Here is a 26,668-nt window from a genome sequence, read left to right on the forward strand (position 1 = left end):
ACAGCCAATCAGATTCAAGGGGCGGGGTTACCATCTGAGTGGGCGGAAATGTCTAACTTGTGACAAGCGTTTTTGTTTAGTAATCCTGCCTCTGTCTTCTAGTCTGATTTAATCACATCTGTGCCGATGTTCTGGTTATTTTACATCTTGGTAACTTTTGTTTAAAACCACACGTGGACACGCCACGGCCCGACGTGGCTTTTTAACATATAAACACCGCGCTCCAGCTGCTAGCTAATTAGCTTGCCATGCTAGCTCGTTGTGAAATCAATCGACAACAACATTCCTGTACGGATTCTTTAGCCAGTTAACTAAAAGTGAAAATACTGGCCGGCTTTAAGGAGAGCGTAACTAAGAGAGGAAGCGAGAGAGCAGGCCAGGTGGTAAAGAACAGGATGTCTATACAGTATGAGGACCCTGCGTTGACGGGGAGTTACGATGTTGTGGGGTCGTTTCCCAAAAGTTTTGGCTATGGGGTGGAGGAGCCCGACATGGAGGAGAGCTCCACATCAGCTGACAAACCGAGAATACTGCTGATGGGACTGAGGCGGAGTGGCAAGTCATCTATCCAGAAGGTAAGTTAACCTAAAACACACCACCACCGAATTAACCTAAAACACCTTAGTTACATGACTGGGAAATATATGAATATAATATGTAATGTACACCTAGCTGGAGCTAATACAACAGTCCTGCTTTAAATCCCACCTTTTATGAAGGTTGAAACTGTTTTACAGAGGTGTCGATTCAACTTCATGATCATTTTGGAGGCTGTAGTTTTGTTGCTTTTGAATGTTATTGTGTTACACTGAGAGGTGAAGTATTTGTGATAAAGTTCAACAGCAACCAAATCTACTATAAAGTTGTATCAACACTGCTGTAAAACAGTTTCACCAAAAGCTGAACAGTATAACCCTCATGATGTATTATACTGCATTCGTTTTAGCTTCCTGGACTGGCTGCTGACTGTAATTATGACCAAAATACGGTTCTTTATCATGACATCTGTGTATTTTGAAGCCCAACTGATAAACCAGCCAGGCTGATTCATCTTATCACAGATATGTCGATCGGTATATATGTTGGCTGATAAGTGTCAAGACGGCTGGTAACCAGAGAGCAATGACAAATTATCAACTCTAAAAAGTCTCACTAAGTACATGTTTTGGTCAGAATTGTTGTTGTTATGTGTTTATGTAAAAAAAAAAAAAAAAACGAAACAGAGGAAAGATCCGTCTTCCAGGATGGACAGACATGAAATAGGTGTTGAATATACAGACAAAATGTAGAGAATGAAGACTGAATGGCATTGAAACTGACAACACTGGACCGAAACAATAATCCTTATGTGCCTCTGACCAGGTTGTATTCCACAAGATGTCACCCAATGAGACGCTGTTCCTCGAGAGCACCAACAAAATCTACAAGGACGACATCTCCAGCAGCTCCTTCGTCAACTTCCAGATCTGGGACTTTCCTGGCCAGGTGGACTTCTTCGACCCCACGTTTGACAGTGAGATGATCTTCAAGGGAACCGGCGCTTTGATCTTTGTCATTGATGCTCAGGTAGGGTGACATTAGTTTGAACAGAAGCTTACATTATGGGTTTTAAAGGCTTCCTGTGTGAGATTAATTAACACGTCACATTTTCCTGTTGTCAGGATGACTACGTCGAGGCTCTCGTGCGGTTACATCTCACCGTATCTAGAGCCTACAAAGTGAATCCAGACATCAACTTTGAGGTGTTCATCCATAAAGTGGACGGCCTGTCGGATGACCACAAGATAGAAACACAAAGAGACATTCATCAGAGGGCCAACGACGATCTGGCAGATGCCAGCCTGGAGAAGCTTCACCTCAGGTGAGCGTCTGACGTGATACTTTAACCTCTTCAAGATACTGAGAGCTGCAGGTCACACCAACAAAGAGAGGGATGACTGAGCAAACAAACTGCAGAATATAAGTGTTACTCAGAGTTGTTTAATGCATTGAAAAGACTAAATCACAGCTGTAGAAAAGACTATCCCACCTCATAATTAAGACATGTGAATTCAGCCTTTTTGCCCTACTTAAAGAGAGTTGCTCTAACCAACCTGATATCCTTTTCCGTCTTTTTTTTTTGTGTGTTAAGCTGCACTTATAAATGTTTTTATATTAACAATGGTGTGTACAAACTGTGTGAACGTGACAGATGTTCCTCATAGTGACAAACACACAGAGAGTTACCTCCCAACTCTGCAGTTTCTCTCGGCTCTACAGAGCATTTGAACTTCTTTTATCATGTTGTTTTGGTTTTCTGGCCTCGTTTCCAGCAGCAGCAGGCCGCTCTTTTCAGGGAGAAAACTTGCGACTAGCAGCTAAAGAGCCAAATATTTAATACTTAAGTACTTTAATTTGCTATGTGCTTGTGGCCCATGCTTTTTCTTATCTATAGATATTTTTCGTTTTTTCTTCACTACACCTTACCTACGATTATGAGAAACACAGTATTCACAACTAGTTACAGTCCAGTCCAGCACACGTGCAGAGCCGCTGCCCCGCAATAAACTCCTGTAACAGCTTGAGTCTTATATTTTACTCACTGTGAAAACACAGTCAGAGAAGTAAAAAGTGAGCGTCCTGGTCACAGTTCAGTTATAAAATCCTATCGCCCCACGGAGCGTCTCTACTGCCGGGCTGCTGCAGTAGAGGAGGTTGTACCAGCGTCTGGCTGAGAAGTAATTTAGCTGGCTTCACTGCATTCAGCATCACAGCAGTGAACAGAAACGAGTCACACTGCTCTCAGTTTCCATCACAGTTAGTGTTGTGGTTAGGTCATTTTCAGATAAGACTGTTGCTCTTTCTTTGCTTTGTGTACAATGACACACCAAAAAAATAGCAGTGATTCGACCGAGAAAAGTGGACTTGAGGGCTTCTCGACTGATGATTCGAAACATCAACATTTAGGGAGCAGAGAGAAAAAGGAGAGTGAATATTACACTCAAGATTTGTCAGGTCGCCAGATTTGATGTGTAAATAGGAAAATCGTTCAACTTAACAACTGCGATAATATGTCAGTGTTTTAAGCTTGTCCTACTTCCCTCAAGTGGTCAAAAATTAGTGAATGCAGCGTTAAGACGTACCTCAATGTTGTATAACACATCTAACAAATGGAGCTGTTTCTTCTACCAATCAAGTTAAACATGCTAATCGGTAAATCACCGTGGAACGGTTGAATCGGTTTATTGTTTCATCGTCACAGTAAGCAGACATGACATCACTTGTCCTGTAGAGTTTGATCTGAGACTTTTGTCTTAACTTGTTTGGTGACCCTGTATTGTTGTTGTGTCTTAACCCTCCTCTTCTGCTTTCCCTCCTCAGCTTCTACCTAACCAGCATCTACGACCACTCCATATTCGAGGCCTTCAGTAAAGTCGTCCAGAAGCTCATTCCTCAGTTACCGACGTTGGAGAACCTTTTGAACATTTTCATATCTGTATGTAGTTTCCTTTGTGTTGCTTTGTATAACTACAGAAGGAAGTGTGTCCTATTTGTACCCTCTGGTATTAACACCCTTCGTGTTTTGCAGCATTCTGGGATTGAGAAAGCCTTCCTGTTCGACGTTGTTAGCAAGATTTACATCGCCACAGACAGCTCCCCTGTGGACATGCAGTCCTACGAACTCTGCTGCGATATGATAGACGTCGTCATTGATGTTTCCTGCATTTACGGGTGAGAAGAGTTATACCGTATTTGTTTTAAGAGTTGGCAATGATTGTATCCTGCAGTTTTAAAGGTGCCTTTCTGTCTTCTCCTGCTCGGCAGACTGATGGAGGATGGCGGCGGCTGTGCCTACGACAAGGAGTCTTTGGCTATCATCAAGCTCAACAACACCACGGTGCTTTATTTGAAAGAGGTCACAAAGTTCCTCGCGCTCGTCTGCATCCTCAGAGAGGAGAGCTTCGAGAGGAAAGGTGTGCAATTTTAGATTGTATAAACACTTCCGGTGGCATTATTAGACAGTGGTTTGATTCAACAGGATGTCCTTAATGTCGGATTGAAGTGTGAAGCTGCCAACTCAAAGTAAACATCCACTCTAAGCCCGCTAAATTTTAAAAACACATCATTTTCTCTCTGATTTGGCTTTCTGTACTCACCTAAAACACTCAACTACTTGAGAAAGGTCACACTCTGAAACTTCTGGCCAGATGTTTTGGTGTTAACGGGGAAGACTGAGAGATTTTGGAAAAGTATGAAATTAAGAAGACAACTTCCTGTTACATGTATGTTTCATTGTGTAGTTGTTACCGTGAAGTTGCCAGGCAACCAGCCAAGAAATAGTCCGGCACATAACCCCCGTAAAACGTACACGTGTATGGATATAACGTGTTAATTAGTGAGCTTTAGAGCTGCTGGTAGGTGGATTTTGTTACCTTTGGACAGAGCGAGGCTAGCTGTCTCCAGTCTTTATGCTAGGCTAAGCTAACCTGCTGCTGGCTGTACCTTCATATTTAATGTACAAACGTGAGAGTTTGTATTTCCCAAAATGTCAAACCCTTTAACAATTATCCTATTATTGTTTTGCTGTTTCAGTGTGGACTGAGATCAGATGACAATGCTACAGCGTTGTCACATTTAAATTCAGCTTTTACATTGCAAAAAAGCTCTGTCACGTTTGATATTAAATGCTTTTAAATAACTTATTTGTTCTCTTTGCAGGTTTGATAGAGTACAATTTTCATTGCTTCCGAAAAGCCATCCACGAAGTGTTTGAAGTCGGCGCTTCGCCACAAGACGTCAGCTCGTCCGGCACCAACCTGACTGGCCTGCAGTACGCCGCACTGAACGGAAGCGCTGTTTAAAGGTGCAAAGATGAGACGAGGGACGAGCGCAATTGTTTGGCAGCGAGGTGGCACGATGTGGAGAAATAATATGAAAGCACACGTGCCTCTGGTCAAACAGATGTTGCCTTTTTTCCAGTGCGACTGAATGTGAATCATTTAGAGAAGCTGAGCTGCAGCTGATGAACTGGACTTCCTGCAGAGACAAACCGGCATCTAATTCTGATCCACCTTGTTTGACAAGAAATGTATTCTTCAGAAATCCATCTGTCTAGTATTACAGGTGAAATATGCCAAAAAACTCAACAGAGGTTCCTACTTTCTGCACTGCATTTATCGATGTAAATGTCAGCTATGTTTACCTTCTTGGCCACTTGATTCTGTGTCCTCTGCAACATAAAAGAGACTTCTGATCCAGTTTAAGTGCTTGTCGTCAAACACCTGGCTCAAACTGTGTTTTCCAGGAACTAAACTTTACACTCTACAGCAGGACAAACTTCTCTCACGCTCCTGCTCGTTGCACCTTGAAATATTGAGTGCCGTAAGTGGATTTAATCCCCAGTACGAAAAAGAGAAGCACAGTGTTTGTTCCACTGTGTGTTTTCTGTTGATAATGACTCATGCGACTCTGCTCAGGATCTCCACAGACCAGAACTGTGCCAGTTACACCATTAGAGCCTCGGTTGATCAACACGTTGGTCTTAATGGAGTCTGGAAAAAACTGATGCTTTTTCTCTCGGACGAGCTGCCACGCCGGCCGACATGAACGTTTTGACCAAATTTACTTCAGAGATTCAGTTTGTAGCAGTTGTTTTGCTTCTTTTGAATAATATTTCAGCGACCTTGAGGATTTGTTTTTAATTATTGTACATAATTCTTTAATAAAATACGTTTCTTATTTTCTGAGTCATGCTTAATTGTTAATTAACTTTAATATTGAAGCACATTTCTGCCGTTTTGGGAATTTCTCTCATTCTGAGCTGCTTTTCCTCATATTTAGTATCTTAATATAACAATGATAATTTCTGATTTATCATATGCGAAACTTTGTCGTAAATATGAAATTTCTTAGTTAAATATCTACTTTTTATTATGTTATTTTTTCTCCCAATGAATTAATTTTGAGAAAGGTGTTAGATAATGTCATAATTTTGATATATATATTTTTCAAGTCATAACTAAGAGATACGATGTTAGTTAAATATGTTTTTTTTTATGAAGTTATATTTCTCCCCAAGAAAAATATTAGTAGAAATATTTCTACATATATGAAAAAACTCATAAAAGTTTCTCATATTTATGAAGTATCTTGTAATTATGAGAAACTGAAACAGTTCCTGAAACAACACGGTTCCTAATAAATTAGGAAATATACAATTATTTATTAACATATAATTATGAGCAACTTTTGAGGCATTACCTCCAATCAAATTAGTAGATACAGTTCATTTGAAATCTATTTTTTTCCATTACAATTCATAATTGTGAAAAAAAAAACACTTAATGAATGAATTAATGAAAAAATACTAAACTAAAGTGGCAGAGTTGGGCTTCCATAGTATGAACATGGTTTAAGAGACAATAATGTAATGTGAGTATGTACTAAGTAAAGTTATGGTTGTAACTAACAGGCTTGAACAGCAGATGGCAGCATATTTACATGTAAATATTTGACATTTCAGGATGAAATTTCACCCTCACTCATGCTTCGGCAATAATTCAAATAAGTTAATATCTTCAACAAAGCCTGAGACCTAGCAGCACATCAACAGGTCCTGCTAATAAGCTTAAAAATGCCACACACGTGAATGAAAAGCCTCCATCACATCATATACACATGTATCGTACATCCTGACTTAATGGGTAGTGGCAGGATGGAGCCACAGCTGAAGCCTCTAATCGTCCCCAGACCTCCTGCTCACCACTGTGGAAAATGGAGGTCAATGAGAGAGAAAATGATATCTTGCTCTCAGGGACCCGGCAGTTTGCTCTTGACCACAAAAAAGTTTGTGTAGCTGAGAAAACTCAGAAGACACTCGACTTGAGAGTGAAAGACGATATAGAGTGTACAGTGTGGAGCATCCTCATCCATGTATGATGGATGGTAACTGTGCAGAGAAATGATACCATGTGGTAAAAATGTATTTTAACCCTCATTTAGTCTTCGTAAGCAGTATATTAGTAATTAATACATCGTTTATAACAGACTATTACACATTATCATGTAGTTGTAAACAGACGTAACACATTTTTAATGATATGAAATGTGAAGTATATATGTATGTATTTATAATATTAATTAAAATGTTAAATGCATTAATTTCTTCACTCTCATTACCACTCAGCCAACTTCCTCTCCATGCGTTGATGAAAGCCACAAGATGCGACTGAAAGCCCCAGAGGGAAATCCAGTAAGTGGACTTTGAATTAAGTAAATTAAGTAATAAATGCTTTATAACACGCTGTAAGATTGTTCATGTGTATAAGCGGTTAATACATGCTTTATAACGTGTATAAACGTAAATAAATGCTTTATAACATGTATAAACATTAATAAATGCTTTATAACACGCTGTAAGATTGTTCATGTGTATAAACGGTTAATACATGCTTTATAACATGTATAAACGTTAATAAATGCTTTATTACACGCTGTAAGATTGTTCATGTGTATAAACGGTTAATACATACTTTATAATGTGTATAAACAGTTAATAAATGCTTTATAACATGTATAAACGTTAATAAATGCTTTATAACACGCTGTAAGATTGTTCATGTGTATAAACGGTTAATACATGCTTTATAACATGTATAAACGTTAATAAATGCTTTATTACACGCTGTAAGATTGTTCATGTGTATAAACGGTTAATACATACTTTATAACGTGTATAAACAGTTAATAAATGCTTTATAACATGTATAAACGTTAATAAATGCTTTATAACGCGCTGTAAGATTGTTCATGTGTATAAACGGTTAATACATACTTTATAACATGTGTAAACAGTTAATAAATTCTTTATAACATGCTGTAAGATTGTTCATGTGTATAAATAGTTACAATAATAAACAGTTAAGAAAATCCTCATATCTGCTTACAACCACATTAGATGTATAGTTTATTATGTATACTGCTTATAAATGCTAAATCGGGGAGGTTAAAATAAAGTGTTACCATGAAGGAAACAATTAATTTAAAACGATGCTGTACAAATATCAGCAAATATTATTCTCTTACATATTAATTGTGTTTCAAAGTCCCCATTTTACCTTCATGGCGACGTGAGATTAAAATGCTGCAGAGCACATTAAATAGCTCCTATTTTATTACAGGGTTTATTTGGGATTATTATAGGGATTTTCCATTTAGAGAGATAATAAAGTGGTTTACATCAGCAGCTGGAAGCCGAACGTCTACTATGTATTTAAAATATTCAGTTACACCCAAAAACCACACACTTGAGTCTACCTTCTCTCAGCTTGAACTCCCCACAAGGTGAAAGACAGACGGAGGGAGCGGAGAGACAGACGGAGGGAGAAAGGGGCGGTGTTTGGCGGAATGGTTTGGTTTTACGCACCAGACACAGATGCTTCTGTCAGTGGAAACCCGTCAGTTTTCAGCTCGCAGGAGTCCACGGAGGATTTAATTACCTGTCATTTTATACTCCAGAGCAGCACGAGCGGACAAACTGCTCAGATCCTGCAGGGAAGGAGTCTCCTGAGAGCATCTCCAGAGGCTGCTGATGCGCAAAAGAGAGGTACGTTCACATTTAGACGATTTAGACGATTGGCACAACTAAGAGTTCTGTAATGTGAAACAGTAGATACGTGGATTTGAAGTGTGTTATTGTGAGTTTGCATTGGTGCAATCTCCTAAAGCATTGACGTCTGCTCCGCTGAGGGACGCACAGATCCTCACCTGTCTTCACCTGGCGCAAAACATTAGGCATTATTGAAGCATCACATACGTTTTGAAAATCTTTTTAGTTAAACATAAAATGAATGATACCACGCTCGAATGAGGTTTCCTTTATAAAGGGTTTAAAGTGGTAAATACTAATAAATGGTAAATTACTAAAGCTTTATAGATTTGATTTCTTATTTCTAGAAAAGTGCTGTAGAGAATCTGGGCTAAGTCCATGTATTAATGAGTTAATAGCATTTATAGCTGCGGACTTAAGTGCTTATTAGAAACTGAGAATCTCGAGCATTTATTAATAACACACCAACATTTATATCTACATCATTACCAAATCGAAAGGATAAACACCTGAAAGTGGGACTTTTCACAACCTGGCAACCCCAAATGTGTTCTCATTAATGACTTAAAATTGATCTTCAGAGCTTTAGTAAATGATTTATTAACAATAAAGACAATATTTGCCAAATTAACAAACTTTATTGAAAGCATCATTTTAATCACATGCCAAATATTTGACCCCCCCCCCCCCCCCCCCCCCCCCAGCATCCAGGATCCAGAAAGGATGTTCTTTCTTTAGAGTGAGGAAATAGTGGATGTTATTGGGGGTTGGGGGGCCTGAACAGGGTCCAAAGTGAGTAACTGATACTGTGAATAAGTGCTGCGGCCCCGTTTTTCAAGTAGGATGTATGAGAAGAAGAACAAGGAGACCTTTCAGGAAATAATCCTTCGCTTTAAAGTCTTGAATCAACTCGGAGGCACAAAATACGGCTTCACATCTTGAGAATGAAAACTTAATACGTCCCTTTTTTTTATTTTTTTTTTATTTGGAGGCATGTTAACAAGCCATTCAGTCTTGTTGAGTTAGAGTGATGTCACGTCTCCTTCAGATTACAAATTTTCTTCTGGAGACTCAGCAAACCCCCCCACCCACCACCCCCCACCCCCTCCAGCACCGCTCATAGTTTCCATCACCGCACACCATCCCCATAATACCACCATCATGTTCCAATCCATTTGGGTAAATTAATACATTCATTTAAACAATCCAGCTCTGGTTGCATTCACCCCCCTGAAGAAATGTGTGTGTGTGGGGGCGGGGGGTGCATTATTTTCTGTTTCACACAGAAAGGAATTCCTGACTTTTGTCTTTTTTTAGAAAACAGAGGGCGGAAGAAAAATGCCTCTTTTTCCTTCTTCTTCTTCTTCTTCTTCTTCTCAGAGTTGGAACCGCACGGTTTTGCCACGTTTTGACCACAGTCACATTCCTCTGAAATTCTTGCGCTGGGCGAAGGTCGACAATCACTGGAGACGAGCCAGAGACAAATAAAACGGTTACAGGGAGATGATGTGGGATTGTCAAGTGACGGACGGTCATTAAGACAGAGAGTCTCATCATGAGTCAGTCTCACCTCACATCGCTGTCTTTTCCATTTCCCATTTCTTAGCTGTACAGCCTGGGAAGAGTTATAAAGGCGTAGTTCAACATTTTGGGATTTTGATTTGCTTTCTTACTGAGAGTTAGACGAGAAGATTGATACCTCTCTCACAAAATACGATGCTGGAGGCAGCAGCAGCTAAGCTAGCTAGCGTAAAGCCTTGAAACGAGGGGAAACAGCTAGCTAGCTTGGATTTGTCCACAGGCAGAACCACTGAATTAACATGTTATATCTTGGGTTTTTTTTTTTTAAATCAAAGCAAAAACTCAAGTCTTTCTTGGCCGGGAACATTTCCAAGAAATAGTGCATGGGGTATGAAGCTGGAGCCAGCAGGCGATTAGTTTAATTTCGGGCCGTAGCGAGGTGCTGATCACTGGAACTAGACTTTGACTTTGATTCGCTGAAGGCCTCTTTATTGTTTTTTTCTCACCCTAATGGTGGAACATGATTACCTAATCACCATCAGATGTGTTGTAGGGTGTGGCCCATATAACATACCACTGTGTCCTACTATGATTGTTGATCTCGAAGAAGGCCTGAGGGCCGAAACGTCATCTGAATAAAAGAGAAATACATATGAAGCCAGAGTATGCTTAAAGACTGAAAGCAAAGGGAAATATCTGGGCAGAGTCCAAAAACTTGCCTTAAGTTTACCAATGAATATGTTTTATCTTGCACGTTTAATGCGTACACAAACAGAAGAACATAAAAACAACAGTTTGTGGTGTTATATGCTGAAACTGTTTCTTGGTGCAGTGACTGCCTGGAGTCAACTCCCTCTAAAACCAAAATGTTCACATTTCTGTTTTTGTTCGGACATACAATGCGTTAATCAGTGAGCCTTATAGGTCTTGGTAGATGACTCTTTATGCTAAGCTAAGCTAACCGGCTGCTGGCTGTAGCTTAATTTTTACCGTACAGACACAAGAGTAGTATCAATCTTCTCATCTAAGAAAGCAAAGTCCTTTTAGTTTGGAGTGTTTTCTAAATCTGTATTTTCTGCGGGTGTAAAAGTTTGATTTTAACTTGATAACACTGACTTGTCAATGGATTGAGGCTGAAACTAACCCTCGGCCTTTATGAAGCTCTCCAGCACAAAGATGAAGCTCAGAATTAAAGTCAAATAAATCCAGCAGCACGCATGAAACAGAGACAGCAAGCTCAGTCTCTCAGAAAACAAACACCACTTACTTGTGTATTTGTTTTGGATAATAGTTGTTGGTATTTAAGGTCAGGCCGACTGTTTATTTGCATTGGTCAGCGTTCGCCTGCAAGTATAATCCAAGTGCAACAACTACGTTGCCAAAAGTAACTTCACTAAAGATTTTAGAGACTTCATGACCACACTTGATTATAATCTTTTTAATCCTCCTTTCTTCTTTTATTCTTTTGTCATTCACAGGAACATTTAGACGTTTCAAATATATTTTTAGCCAGCGCTTGGCTCAGGATGGTAATGCCAGTCTATTGGTCAGTCCGCCACTTTTGTCCAGACTGAAATATCTCAACAATTATTGGATGTATTGGTATGAAATTCTGTACAGGCATTCAGGATCAATCCTAATGATCTTGGACTTTCTTTCTAGCACCAGCATCAGGTAAAAAAAAAACAAGACATATTTGTCCAATTCCAATTTTGTGACCAAATACCTGCAAAACTAATGACATTCCCGCATGCTAACACACCAAGCTAACATGGTGAACATGGTAAAGATGATAACAGCATGTTAGCGTTGTCATGTTGACCATGTTAGCAGCTGACGTTAGCATTTAGCTCAAAGTAGAGCCTCACAGAACTGCTGGTATGGCTGAAGATGTTCATGCACAGCTATATGTACTTAAGTTCAGTGATTCCAAGAACCTTTTTGCATCTAACCCCAAGTAACGTTTACTTTTGACCCCTTGTCACAGGTCTGTAATTACTGAATCGGTCACTAGAAATTTCCTGGAAAGAATGCTATAATTTGGTACAAATTATAGGGTTGGTACACTTTCAATTAATTAATTGCAATTAATTTCAGGTCAGCAGCACATGCAAAAATGGGGAATTGTGACTACAGGCAAGCATATAATTCAACAAAGCTTTTAACCACATTTCACGGCCTTCCTCTGCGGATAGAGTTTTCTCAGAGTTACTCAAACCACTCAAGAAGATCATGCGATAAGATTTTAGATTAGGTTTTTCTGGGAGGGAAATTCATATTTTGCCCCCAATATTAATACATATATATATATATATATATATGTTTGAAATTAGGAAATTGTAGAGCCATAAAGTAAAGCATTTTAAAGGTCAGATTAGGTAAAACTACACAGAAATCTGAGATCTTTGTACCTCAGTAATCATCTCGCGAACCCTGATGGGGGTCCTGACCCACAGAGTCGGGGACTATTGCTTCAGTTCCCTGTGTGATTTGCACGGCGGTGACTTGTTTACTTGTTGTCTGACTGAGATCTGTTTGTCAGTTTAGTCGACAGCAGCAGAGCCGAAACTGCAGCTGCAGTCCTCATTGTTTCGCTGGATAAACAAACTGCCAGCTGGAGACTCATAAAACAAAGCCAGACACGTCCTCTGTCTCTAAAGGTGCTTCGTTCCCTAATGTCATAGGCTTAGTGTTACAGGTTATGTGTCATTAATGTCCAATGATACTGATCTTATTATGGTTTTAGTGAAATTCAGCATGAAGGAACAGATTTCTCCCAAAAGATGACATGAAGTTAAAGTTAGCACAATAACATCAGTGTTTAAAACAGCAAGGAGCGATTCATCCTGACGAGATCTTCAATCAGAAACAAAAATAGGGCAGAGACGTACTCTACTTTTACTTTATATTCTATGATATAGGCTTAATATGAGAGATTATGTGTAATTAGTATTAGTATAATTAATATTAAATGACACTTCAGAATGAAAAACAATAATTAACGACATGATCATATAAATTAAAGCGCAGTCTCATGTTCAACGACACAGCTGAATCTTTGACACTGATTCGACCTTATAAGGATTTCACCTCAGAAGCTGCAGCTGTTTTTCACGTCAGTAGTAGCCAAGATAATGTCACAGATCAGCCAACTCAGTATCTCAGATCATCGTCATTGTTTAAAACAGCAAGAAGCAATTCATCCCGACGAGATCTTTAATCGGCGACAACAAAATGTACAATGTGTGTTCATGTTGATTTGTGTGCGTGCGGCTGAAACTGGCCTTGTGATCTGCAGGAAGCCACGCCACATTGAGCTCCTTTGTACTGTGGATGAAAGGGAGCACAGTCATCTGACAGCCGTAAGAGACCAGTCTTGTTTTTCTTTTTTTTTTTCTGTTAACACTTTATAGATGTAACCATGAGGGTGTCACTGTTCCTCCAATGCTGCAGGGCGCCGCTGTTGTTAGCATGTTCTTCACAGTATTGAGCCGCTGTCAATATTCTCATTCACCTCCCCAAATCCAGGTTATGCAACCCAGGAGTCACACAATATGAGGACTGTTCTGAGCTCCGGAGGCCGTTAAAGTACCCAAATCCATTTCAGGGGGAATGAACAGTAAAGCGGGGTGGCAATTAAAAAAACAACTTTGTTACACGCTGTCCTGTTTTAACTGAATGTGCACCCATAGTTTATTTTGTATTACAGCAAAAGAGAAAGCAGTGATAGTAAGTTAAAGCATTAGGAAAACATGACGAGAAATATACAGCCACGCACTTATGCCATGTTCACGGCATATCTTGTGGACCGTAATTATGCGCAACAAAATCGGAAAAAAATATTCACGTTAACCTCTGAGTGGTATTTCCAAGTCAACACGGCTACAAAGCCACCATCTCAGGCATGTACATCCAAAGAAAACCCAATATGAACTCTACTACAATGAGCTATACATAGTTTGCATCTGATTTCACTTGTTAAAGAACCAAAAACTGCAAAAGTAGCTAATTGAGGCTATTTACATGGTATGTCTACAAGGTTAACCATTGGAATAATGTGCGAATGCTTCCAAATCAGAATAACGTGAGTGTAGCATTAGACCCAGCGGTGCTTTGAGCTAATTGCTAACATTAGCAGGCTAACATGCTCACAATGACCATGAACATGCTGATATTTAGCAGGTATAAGGCTGAAGTGTTACAATTCATCCTAAATATATCAAAATATCATAACAATCCATCAAATAGTTGTTGGAATCTCTGAGTCAGGGATCAACCAATCGACTGGGATTGCCATTCATAGAGCCACGCCGCCATCATGGCTACAAACACACTTTGTTAGTTGTTTTAACCCCCCAAACAGTCTCAGTTCTTTAGTAGGTGTTACAGTAAAGGAGAAAGCAGTGATTGTAAGCTCAAGCATTAGAAAGAATCACATTCAGGTGCCTGTTCCAGAGAGGGAATGTAATGACGTCGCCCCAAAAAAGGCACTGAGGCTGTTTTATAATGCATGAATTCGTACTATGTGGCTGTGACAGATTTAACACTTACCTTCATATTTGTTCCACTAAATTTTATAACGTGTGACAGCGGTTTTCATCATGGAATAATCTGGTTTGTAAACCTCAGACACAAATCTAAATTCCTTCACTGGGAAAATAAACACTGACACCCAGCAGCAGCTCTCGTGGCTCGCAGAGCTCCTGGCTCCGGTCGTAAGAAACTGTCAGGTTGTTGGGGAGTAAAACAGCAGCGAGCCATGAAGGGACATGAGACAGGAGGCCCGGTGGCTGATCCTGGGAGACAGTTGCCATTTGGCCGCCACTACAAAACGCTCAGAGCCAAGTGACTCCAGTAAATCTCTCACCGGGACAGGCGGTGTATCAGTGAAGAATTCAATGTGTCCACACATCAAGGTGAATTGTAGGCTTAAATAGTTTCAGCAGCCGTGCTACTATAGAGTGAGAGTGTACTTGGACGGGATGGATGACTGTTTGTTTCTTGGGTGCGGTCCAAGAGGACACCTGTAGAGTAAAGTGAATGTCCCTTAAGCAAGACTACATGTGACGATGTGAGTCAGTGTTTTACACTGTCTGATGGTGTGAAGGTCCAATGAACAGATGCTTTCCAGATGTTTATTTGCGGTCACTTGTGACCTTAAAGCGAGATGTATGGAAGCAAATAATGTCTAGCACACATAGACATAATTTACTTTGAAAATCATCTACCTGACTTTAAGCTGTAAGTTGTGCAATTTCAAAAACTTAATTTACAATATATATATGTATATATATTACTCAAATTCAGATAGGAAATTCAAGTATACAGTATTCAAAAACTATATTAAAAATGCTAAAAGTTTGAGGTCAATTGGCCAGTGACATTTTTCATTCATTAAAGAAATAGTTTTGACATTTGACATTTTGGGAAATACACTTATCTGCTTTCTTGCTGAGAGTTAGATGAGAAGATTGATACGACTCTCATGAGCTGAGCCAGGAGGTGATTAGCTTAGCTTAGCATAAAGACTACAAACGGGGATAAACAGCTAGCCTGGCTGTGTCCAAAGTCCACCTACCAGCACCTCTAAAGTTCACAAATTAAGTCAAGGAAACTCTGGGAAGTCATGTTGTTCGCCAAGAAATAGTTGCAGCATGTAACCCCCCCTAAAACCACACACTGTCGTTTTTACATTTGTGTTTGTGTGTGGATTAAACATAGGAGATGTTACATGTTAATAAGTAAGTTTAGGCTTTTTTAACTTTGGGCAGAGCCAGACTAAAGGTTTTCAGCTTTCAGTTTTTATGCTAAACTGAGCTAATCTCCCCCTGGTTCTGCTCAATACTCAATGCACTGTTTCTTACTTCACTGTTTCTACAGCATGAGTCTTACTGTATTTGCCGATTGTGTAGCTGACCATAAAGTTACAATGGACTGTTCAATAGGAGCCATAAAATATTGGTTTCAACAATGATTGATTTTAATTAGATGCCGTTGTGTTTTGGCACCGGAAGAATTCCCTATTGGATGCTGAAAGGAGAATTTGATGATAGACAACAGCTGGAGACCACAGAATGTGCTCGCAGATGTTGTGGCTCAGGAAGAGAAACATAAAGCTCAAAACCAGGAAGACTATGTCCGGAAGGAAAACCATTGTTCTATCACTGCATTCATCGCAGACATGGACAGACGAGAATAGAAACCCAAACCTCTTTAGACATATTAGGAGGGAAGTTGGGCTGATTTCCCCACCCAGACAGCAATCTGACAGAAAACAGACATAGGATGTGATGTTTCGTCTCAGTTCGGTTTTCCTCCTTGTTTTGTTGACCTAGCTTGATGCCCTTCAAGAGGAAGCAGTGCTGTTATCTGCAGGGAGGGATGCATGAGGGATGTCCTCAGTGTCGTGCTAACATGGCATTAGGAGAAAAGGTCTCTAAATGAACGCTAAACTGTGGAGGAGAGGGAGTTTCTGCTTCTGGCAGCATGACTGAGAGCAGACTGTGTTTATCTTTTTTATGTTTATCTGAAAATTGCTGCATCATTGGTTATTAGAAACAAAATGTTTGATAGCAGTCAGACACGAGGAATGTAAACTGCGCCTGCAAGACGGCTCCTTAACCAACCAGATGCAAATACTCGGAGGTTGCAGAGCATGAAGCGCAGTACCTGTAAAATCCAGCTTTGTGGAGCGGGAAACCTTCATCATGAGCGACGTTTAATTCTTACCAGCTTCATAACAAAACCACAGCAAGTGGCCTTCATTCGTTTTCACCGAGCTCTGGGTCCTCTCATGTTTTCAACTGAGCCGGTGACGTCTTCCACCTCTGAGGAGAGGAGGAGGAGGAGGAGAAGGGGGGCGGGGGTCGGCTCATTCCTCGATCCCTTAGAGAGATTTCAAAGCCACACGGTTTCTCAGCTGCACTTTGTTGAACCCACCTCCTCTTTTTTTTCGGACATTATAGAAACATGTCAAAGCCACTCTGTGCCCAAAATAGGGCGGAAAATTATAAACAATAAGTTTCCAAGAGAAATATTTCAGTGTCTGCCTTTGTAAATGTTCCAGACGTTGTGATCCTGAGCATGAACATATACCCAAACTCTAGAGACCTTTCCTAATGCCTTCCCGTGTTCAGTAATAATAGTGGGATGGGATGGTGTTATTGTCTATGTGCCACCTGTCCTTCCTCTTCTCCACGAGCTGTCAATCTAGTCTTTTATCTAAATTAAGTAAGGAACATACAGTAGGCTACTTCTCAAGGTAGTCCGCCGCCTCTTCAATGTTTTTGAGCAGCAAGCATAAATTTGGGATAAACTTGGTTGAAAAGTGACAGTTATATAAAACTATTTTTTGCTCTTTTTGTTGAAACAACAGTTATATAAATAAACATTGCAAATGTAGCCCAGTTTTAAACTAGACACGTCGACATCTTTTGACCCACAAATTATGACAAAACCATGCTTGCTGAGTATTGTCATTTTGGACACTGTTGTTTTCTCATTCTTATTTCTTGCTTGCTGACATGTGGTTTTCAATTACACTCATGACTCACCAAAAACATCTCCTTTGAGTCACATTTATCCTAAATCTTCTCCTTCTTCTTCTCTGAGGGCTTGTTGGGTCACTGATGAGCTGAAAATTCACTATTTACACATCTTCAGGGTCAGTATGATGACAAAGATATGCTCGAAGATAAACTGAAGTTAATTTTCCCGTTTTCCCTGTGGGATTTTGTGTTTAGTGTAACGCACCCAGGCAAGCAAGACATAAAAATCTTGACGAGCATGAAGAGGCAATTGAGATTTGAGACACAATCAACCCTAATAAAAGATTTTTTATGAGAAACTACGGTCTACTTAAAAACTGGACAAAGTTGTGCTTTTGGAGGAAATCCTGCTGAAATTAAAAAGTGTCCTGGGAGATGTTGAATTTGTTTGTAGTTTAGAATCAGTTTCTGTGAAGTCAAACCACTCTGAAACAAAAGAGGAAGTCTTATTGTGGTAAAATTAAGAAGTTAAATCTGTAAAGCGCTCTATGTAAAGTGACTGGGGTAGAAAAGTTGCAGCAATAAAACATGGATGGAATCACAAGTCTTTTTGTTGCTGATAACGAGAGAAAGTTCTGCATTCGAGAGAAAGTTATGGACAAAAGGTGAAATTGCCCTTAAACGCAGGCCAAACACAGATGAAAAAAGCCCTCGAGCGAGCCTTTGAAATAGAGAACGCTGTTACAGTTCAGCTCCAAACAATTAATATTGTTTAGTTGTTCTTTCTAAATGCCAAACCACCGCAGGGGGTTTCGTGCAAGAATGAGGGGGAGGGAGAGCCAGACATTACAAGCTTTCACGTATTAGTGAGTAATGATGAAAGAGGAGAAGAAGTTATATCATTTACAATAAATCAGCCATAACTGAGCTAAAGTGTACACTCAGCCCTTTCTCTGCTTGCAGGGAAAACTTTCTGGACGTGGAACATTTAAGAACAATATTTAACCGTTAACTACAGTGTGACGTCTTCCAGTAAACCAAGTTTTAATCCAAATGGGATTGAAAATGATTCTGTAGAGCAGTTTCACCACTAAAGTCATATCTCACAGACAGACAACAGTTCATCATCGACTGCCCCTCCTCCACCACTCCTCTGGTCCAAGGCGTCCCCCAGGGTTCAGTGTTCGGTCCTCTCCTCTTCATCCGTCATCATTGTCTCCACTTACGCTGCTACGCCGATGATGTCCAGCTCTACATCTCCACTAAATCTATCATCACTGCTGCTCACTCCACCCTGAACAGCTGCAAATTAAATCATCGATGCAAGCTGACTTTCTCAAACTAAACTGTAATAAATGCGACATGATCATCATCGGTCCCAAATCCCTCACTAAAACCACTCACAACTCCCGCCTCACCATCGATAACTCCACTCTTTCCCTCCCCACACAACTTTGGAGTTGTTTACGACAGCAGCCTCTCTTTTGAACACCACGCAAATCTCATTACCAAAACCCACTTCAAACATATAGCTTGTCTCCGCCCATCCCTCTCCTTTTCTGCTGCTGAATCTTTGATCCATACTTTCATCACATCCAGACTTGACTACTGCAATAGCATCCTTTATGGTACATCAATCCAAAATCCTAAATAAACACCAGTACTGGTCCTGGTCCTGTGACCACATCACCTCTGTCCTAGAGAACCTGCACCGGCTCCCTGTCCCACAATGGATTCAATTCAAGGTTGTTTCTCTTCACTCACAAAGCCCTCCTACCTCACAGACCTTCTCCACCGCCACCCTCCCTCCCACAGCCTCCGTCCCCCTGACGCCAACCTCCTGTTCCCACTCTCCAGAAACTGGGGTGACAGGGCCTTCTCCATAGCTGCCCCCCTCCCTGTGTAACTCTATCCCCAAACACTTATATAACTGCACCAATCTGTGTTCAAAAATCACCTTTTTACAGCAGCTTTTACTGTTGATTTAATGTCTTGAACTACCCTGTTCCTTTAGTGTGTTTTTAGTTATCTATGTGTCTGTCACTATCTTGAAAAGTGCTCTAAAATGTATTTATTTTTCTCTCATTTTTGTCTCTCTCCTGTTGGTCTTTATTTCCCAGCCATATATCCAAAAACTGTCTGCCTCCCTTCTTCCTGCTTTCTCTCCCAGTCTCACTAATCTCACTCCTCCTTCCTCCGTTGTCTTCTTGCTGATAGTAAACACTAAACTTGTGCCTGCGAATTCTCTTTTTTGCAGGAGGTCAGCCCGAGAAAGACATCATGAGTGACCGGTTCGACTGCAGAAACTGCAACGAGTCCCTGTGCGGACGCAAATACATTCAGGTGGAGGACAAGCCTCACTGCATCCCCTGCTACGACCGCCTGTACGCCAACACCTGCCAGGAATGTAAAGAAATCATCGGTCACAACGCCAAGGTGAGCTCAGCTAGTACAGTGGTAGAAAGTAACGAAGTACTGTTTTATACTTCAACTACATTTCAGAGGGAAATATAAGATTTTATATTTAAAATATGAACTGATTTTGTCGATTAATCTGACGATTATTTTCAATCGATTCATCATTGGGTCTATTAAACAGTGAAAATGCCCATCACAGTTTCCCAGAGTCCAAGGTGACGTCTTCAGATGTCTTGTTTTGTTCGACCAACAGTCCAAAACCTAAAGATATTCAGTTTATAATCATTTAAAACAGGGAAAGGCAGAAAATCCTCTGCTGAAAACCAAATAATTCTTATTTTCATTGAAAAATGTGTTAATCAATTATGAAAATAGTTGCCATTTAATTTTATGTTGATCAAGTAATCGTTTCAGTGCGTTTTTCAAAATTAACTCACCAGCTACAACATATTAATGCATCACTAATAATAATAAAATAATATATAAGAATATAGTGATGTAACCCGGGGCCATTCTGCCTCCATAACAAGTACTTACATTTAAATAATAATACTTGGTTACTTTTACTCAAATAATACCTAGAATGCAGGACTTTATAAGTATTTTTACATTGTAGTATTGCTACTTTTACTAGAGTAAATGATCTGAGTAATTCTTCCACCACTGAAATTGTACATGTCTGACTGCATTATGATCTAACTGCTTTTTCAAACCAGCCGGCATTTCTGTAAAACATAACTCTACTTACAGAAAACCAAATTGTCTGTAATCCCCTTTAAGCTGCCCAAAAGCCTTAGTTAGTGAAAATTAAAAACCCTGTCCTGAAGGAAACACAGACGCCATGAGGCCACCAGTGTCCCGTGAATTATGGACTCCCTGTGAGGGACTGGCAGTAAATTACGTTTCTGCTTGCTTTGGCCGTCCCTCCTCCGCACAAGACATAACAGCATTCATCCTTCATCCTTCTCCGTCCCTCTGCTTTAGTTGTGTCTTTTACTGTGAAACCCCACGCCTCAAAAATACGTTTTTCACCCACCGTTCAATGCAGCCATTTATCACAGAGCTTGCTTGAACTGCAGATGAACTGGAACACAAACAGCTGTGAGGGGAAAAAAAGGCACAAAGTGGGTTATTCTGATTTTTAAGAAAATAACAAGGAAGAAAAGGGAATGCACAAAAACTTCTCTCATGGCTCTGCTAACTCTCTGCTGTTTGGAGGACAGCAGGGTGTCGTAGAAAGTAGGAAACTTTGGGTTTAGACTCCCATGTCGGCAAACATCCAAAACACTTAAGTGTCCTTGAGCAGGAAACCAAATCCTGTGGTCGACCGTGACCTCTGACCTCAAAGCTGACGGGGGGGCAGCAAATGGATAATCTCCTTGTGAGGAACAATAACATGTCAAGTGTTTTTATTTACTTAGTTTGGGGTAAATTGAGTTCCAACATTATTCATAAGGATAAATCTGGCATTCTTTCATATTTGTCTTCCATAAGAAGACCAAAGCCAACAATGCATTAGTCAGTGTCTTCTCTGTCTGTGACTCATTGGTTCCTACTGAAGACATAAATCTTTAAAAATGTGTCACAAAGATATACTTTCATTTTAAAAAAAGGCTCAAGGATATCCTTGAACAGCTGGGCACTGTAGTTGCAAGCAAACGTCACTCAAACATCTGTAAATAGTGTGTTTTTTGGGGGACTATTTACAGGTGCGGATTAACACACATTTGGTGAATATTTACAGCAGCAGGACGTTGTATGTGGGATACACTCAAAATAAACTACAGTGCCCAAGTTCATTGCTATGAATGAATATTTCACCCAGTGCAACGGTGCGGCTTATTGATGTGTTTTTAATCGTTTTTGGACGACAAACAGGTATTTACCATAGACTGTATAAAAGAAGTGGACGTAGCCACTGTGACGTTACTCATTGGTTTGAGGACACTTTGGCCGTCGCCATCTTGGTTTTTCTGAGAACCCGAGGACACTATGCACGCCCACTTATACCAGCTACCCGACTGCACCTGGCTCCTGGCTACACTGTGTGAAATCACTGCTAACAAAGTTAGCTTGTAAATGTACTTACCAGAAAAAATGAACAGTCGACTCCTAGACTGTCTTTTAGTGCTACCAAACGCCTCCTTATTGATCAATCACAAGGTAGCCACGCCCTAAAACCCTGCTTTATTGTCTATTTTACCCTAAATGGGACGATAATTTACAAAATGAACATCATCTCATGTCATTTGGCAAACAAGGTATTGACTGGAGTATTAATCTCCCTGTGAAAAATTACCACATTTTAGAAATACCGTATCCCTAATAAATGGGACAACATTTCATTTCAACAATGTTTTTTTTAAATACTTTTGATCATATAGAAAATGTGATTACAGGGTCATCAACCCTGACTGGTTTCCCCATCTCTGAATGCTCAGTGTTTGACACTCCCCTCTCCTCTTCCTCCAGGAGCTCTTCTATGAGGATAGACATTACCACGCGCACTGTTTTCGCTGTTTCCGCTGCGACCGCTCTCTGGCAGACGAGCCCTTCACCAGCCAGGAAGACGCGCTGGTGTGCAGCGACTGCTACTGCAACGAGTTTTCCTCTAAGTGCGTGGCCTGCGACAAGACAGTCATGCCAGGTAGTGACAATAAAGACTCGCTGTATCACCTTTATCCCCCCCAACACAACACAAACCTCCTTTGGGACAGATCCTTGAGTAATCACTCAAATAGTCAGAAAAGTTCACACCCTGTCTTTGCAGGGATAAAGAGCCTAATGAGTTTTCGTCATCAGGGGTGTGACAGCTTAGATGTGACAGAATGATTGTTTCCTTGCTCTGCTGAAAATATCTCCCAGCAGGGTTTTCAGCTCAGGGCGCTGTGACGACACGAGTGCAGCGGCGGTGTCGGGTGACTGAAAATTACCCGGCCCTGTGGGTATTGTGGGATATTATAACTCACCAGTTCTTTTCTGAACTGAGCAGTCATTTTCTTCAGTTTCTGTTCAGCCTGGAATGCCTTTAAAAGCGGCTGCCGTCTCCCCCGTTTTCTTAAAAGTGCAGCCAAGTTCAAAACACCGTCATGGCTTCGGGCTGCGTTTCAGGCCCCAAAAGTCGTAAAACAAGGCCAGTGATTAAAGGATCTGACGTCCAATTTCATAAGCATGACTGGCTCCTAACTTCTAAACCTCTGCAGTGAAGCATGTTTCTTAGCAAAGCTCTTCTGTATACGGTAGTGGACAAACAAACACTTATGAAATGGTTTAAAACTGTAAAATAAATAAAAAGCAGCGTTAGGATGCCGTGCAGTCGTGTGTGCCAGCTAGAGCATTGCTTTGTTACAGCTTGTCAGATTGTTTTGATGCAAGATAAGCTGATGTAATTGTACGGTGCAGGAGGGCTGTGTGAGAACAGGTTCAGCCGTCACACTGAATCTTCTCAGAGTGTTCGCGTGAACGCTATCAGATTCCGGCTTATAGCTGCTGCACAGTAGGGCTGAGATCAAAGGAAAGCCCGAAGTGAGACACAGGTTTGCAAACGTAAGGGAAGATATCAACGAATAATCACAGACATGTCAGTTTCCATCCTCATCACCTTCCACTCTTTTCCTCCGACAGGATCGAAGATGTTGGAGTATGGCGGCTCCTCGTGGCACGAGGACTGTTTCTCGTGTCACGGCTGTGAGAAGCCGATCGGGGCCGAGGCCTTCATCCCGGACAACAACAACTACTACTGTGTGCCGTGCTACGAGGGCAGGCTTGCTCCTCAGTGCAGCCACTGCAAAAAGGTGAACCGGGCCTCATACGCAGCATGATGGTCAATAATGTATACAACACAATATTATTATTAAACAGTTATTCTCATTATTGATCAGTCTGTCGAGAACTTTTCCAATGGATCATTCAGTCAATAAAATGTCAACGGTGGAATCTTCAAATGTCTTCAACCATCAGTCCGATCAGTCTGATTGTGGAGTGGAGCCCTGTAAAAATATATATTTAAAAAAAAAACATGAATGACATGCATCACAAGTCAGCTAACAATGATCATAAAAGTTTTTTTGGATGCAGGAGGATAAATTAGATCTAATACGACACCATTTCCTTTTCTTTTTAAACTTTTGGAGGGTTTGTGAGCTCTTTTACAACATTTTGGTGGGCAGTCCATTTATATATTTACCACAGTACATCAGGAAATACAGGCCATGTCTGGTTTTATTCGGACAATTTAGCCTATTCTGACATGTTACGCCCCACCCTTAGGGAGGCCCTGTGGGGCGAACACAAACTCTCTCTGACCCAATCAACCACAGAGAAATCACCTTTAAAACAACCAAAGCCATGGGATTTATTAACAAATGGACAAACAACCAAGACACTAAATCAAGACAACCAAAAGGCACAAAGTCAAAACACAAAATCCCCGGCTTAGAGGCAGCAAGACTGGCAGTCCCCACGCCAGAAGCCTCTGTCTTCTGATGCTGGCATAGGAGCTTTTAAGCACTTCCTTCCCAGGCCAGGTGAGGAGTCATGACGGGGCACACCTAGTGTTAGAGAGCAGAAGAGGAAAAGGGGAGAAGCAGCGCAGCCGAAACAATGCCAGGTGTCAGATCAGGATAATCATGGTTACACAAGAAGAACTGAGTAGTAAGAGTTAGCAGTGACAGCAGTAACAACTTTGTATGCCAGGCATCACTAAAAAAAACATAACTCAACTGGTGACATTTTACTAATACATTCATTGATTTGTGTCCTGCAGGCTCTGACTAAAGGAGGGGTGACCTACAAGGACGAGGTGTGGCACAAAGAGTGTTTTCTCTGCACGGGCTGCAAAGCTCCGCTGGCTGGCCAACCCTTCACCTCGCAGGGGGAGAGTCCGTACTGTGTCAAGTGTTTCAGCAGCCTGTATGCCAAAAAGTGCGCCGGCTGCAACACGGCCATCACAGGTCAGTGTACAGAGCTGTTGTCTGTTGGTTAACACGACAGGTTCAATCCTGGCTGGGGATTTTTTTGTTGTTTATCATCTCCCATTTTCTCCCTGTGATTCCTGTCTGTCTCGACCATCTACTATCCATAAAATGCCAAAACAATTACCTTCGACAAACAGGCGTAGGCAGTAAGGTGACTCCGGTTTTAAATCTCGCCTGTGATCCTTTCTGTGTGGTTTGCATGTTTGGATACATCCTCTCCTTGTGTTGTGTACTTCTTTCCTGTTGTCCAAAGAAATGACTTCACAATAAAAGCCACGCCATGCTGTGTTTCATCAGCTGAATGCCTCTAACGTGAACGAGCAGCAGTAGAAAATGTTTGGTTTGCATCAGCAGTAACTTAAGGAACAAAGTAAACAGTGAGGCTGATACCAATGACTAAAATTACAAACAGTAACGCTGGATCACATGCTACAACCTCCTGTTAAACCTTCATGTGTATGAAGGCACTTTCAATCCCACTTGGGAATGGCGGACCCTGCCACTAACAATGAAAACTACCGTATAGAGAGGTAATTACACAATGTAAACACATTAATTGGCTATTGCTGGTAAAAGACACTGTGTGTAGATAGCTCCAACCTGGAGACACAAACGACATAATAATAACTTGTTATGCTATAATCACATAAAAACTCTACACATGGTGGCTTTAAGCAACAAACAATCAAATATCCTCTTTATCTCACCTCTTTAAAGTATTGGCAAAGAAACTTTACATGCCAGAGTTAAATGAGGACTTGAATTAGATGCCTTTGAGCTCAGTTATGAACCAGAATACCAGCAGGTTGACAGAACTGGCAGTGCTTTGTTGTTGTTACTGCCAACTGCTGATGTTATCTTGAATTCATTTATGTTATTTCCGCAATGCTGCGAGGCTGTTATTAAACTCTATTTTCCACCCCTAGTAAAACATTCCTTCATCAGTTGCTCATGTGTTGTGTTTGTGTCTCACAGGGTTTGGAGATGGGAAGTACGTCTCTTTTGAGGACCGGCAGTGGCACCAGCCGTGCTTTAAGTGTTCGCGCTGCTCCGTGTCCCTGGTGGGCTCCGGCTTCTTCCCCGACCGCGACCAGATTCTGTGTACGGACTGCAACAACGACGACTGACCACCGCTAACTATACCTGCAACACCTGCACCAGCAAATATCAAACGCTGCTGACACCAGCAGAAAAACTTCCAAACCTCAGCCTTGCACATGAACACTGCAAAATTAGTAATTCACTCCCAGTGTAAAGCTGATACAACGCTCAGTATTTACAACTCAAATCTCTCGTCAGCTTTTAGCACATTGAAATGTATGTATAAATTCTGCAGAAATGTCCTGTGACGTGTGTGTACGACTTTGTTTTTCTTTATTTTATATGTTTTGCACATCAAAGACTAAATAAAATAGAAACAGATACATGTAAACCTGTTAATTAAACTGTTTGTTCATTCATAAAGGTGGTAATGCACCATTTTATAACACTTTCATGAGTGCTAGATAGAACCAAAATTTGAATGTTATGACCTAAACTTGGCAAACATTTCTGCTTTTCTAATCTGCCCTTCTTCTTCTCATTACTTGTTGAAAATTATTTGTTGCAAAAACGTATGTATCTTGTTTTATTTTCAGCTTTACTGGAGTACATGCAATAAAAATGTCATAAACAAAGGG

General features: G+C 40.7%; 2 protein-coding genes across 4 annotated transcripts; both read left to right on the forward strand.

Moving 5' to 3' along the window:
* The first annotated feature begins 70 nt into the window (after positions 1-70).
* On the forward strand, positions 71-5,719 carry rragcb (Ras-related GTP binding Cb). 2 transcript variants are annotated; one of them, XM_070921607.1, is made up of 7 exons: positions 71-575; positions 1,363-1,566; positions 1,662-1,861; positions 3,361-3,475; positions 3,569-3,711; positions 3,805-3,953; positions 4,699-5,719. In XM_070921607.1, the coding sequence occupies exons 1-7, from the start codon at positions 396-398 to the stop codon at positions 4,839-4,841; spliced, it is 1,134 nt and encodes a 377-aa protein (XP_070777708.1). In that variant the 5' UTR covers positions 71-395; the 3' UTR covers positions 4,842-5,719. The 2 variants fall into 2 exon arrangements, with proteins under 2 accessions (XP_070777708.1, XP_070777709.1); XM_070921608.1 differs by having other exon boundaries at positions 1,465-1,566.
* A 2,699-nt stretch (positions 5,720-8,418) lies between these two features.
* LOC139298609 (four and a half LIM domains protein 3-like) lies at positions 8,419-26,626 on the forward strand. 2 transcript variants are annotated; one of them, XM_070921288.1, is made up of 6 exons: positions 8,419-8,584; positions 19,853-20,031; positions 22,486-22,663; positions 23,638-23,807; positions 24,779-24,965; positions 25,965-26,626. In XM_070921288.1, the coding sequence occupies exons 2-6, from the start codon at positions 19,876-19,878 to the stop codon at positions 26,114-26,116; spliced, it is 843 nt and encodes a 280-aa protein (XP_070777389.1). In that variant the 5' UTR covers positions 8,419-8,584; positions 19,853-19,875; the 3' UTR covers positions 26,117-26,626. The 2 variants fall into 2 exon arrangements, with proteins under 2 accessions (XP_070777389.1, XP_070777388.1); XM_070921287.1 differs by having other exon boundaries at positions 22,486-22,660.
* Positions 26,627-26,668: the final 42 nt, after the last annotated feature.

This window comes from Enoplosus armatus, chromosome 16 (genome assembly GCF_043641665.1).
Source record: "Enoplosus armatus isolate fEnoArm2 chromosome 16, fEnoArm2.hap1, whole genome shotgun sequence".
Taxonomy (NCBI): domain Eukaryota; kingdom Metazoa; phylum Chordata; class Actinopteri; order Centrarchiformes; family Enoplosidae; genus Enoplosus; species Enoplosus armatus.

Bases quoted from the DNA above. Each gene is read 5' to 3' on its own strand.
- rragcb (XM_070921607.1), top strand. From the start codon at position 396: ATGTCTATACAGTATGAGGACCCTGCGTTGACGGGGAGTTACGATGTT. The intron at 1,567-1,661 runs GTAGGGTGACAT...TCCTGTTGTCAG, and splicing joins TCTTTGTCATTGATGCTCAG to GATGACTACGTCGAGGCTCT. The intron at 3,954-4,698 runs GTGTGCAATTTT...TTCTCTTTGCAG, and splicing joins GGAGAGCTTCGAGAGGAAAG to GTTTGATAGAGTACAATTTT.
- LOC139298609 (XM_070921288.1), top strand. From the start codon at position 19,876: ATGAGTGACCGGTTCGACTGCAGAAACTGCAACGAGTCCCTGTGCGGA. The intron at 20,032-22,485 runs GTGAGCTCAGCT...CTCTTCCTCCAG, and splicing joins TCATCGGTCACAACGCCAAG to GAGCTCTTCTATGAGGATAG. The intron at 24,966-25,964 runs GTCAGTGTACAG...TGTGTCTCACAG, and splicing joins CTGCAACACGGCCATCACAG to GGTTTGGAGATGGGAAGTAC.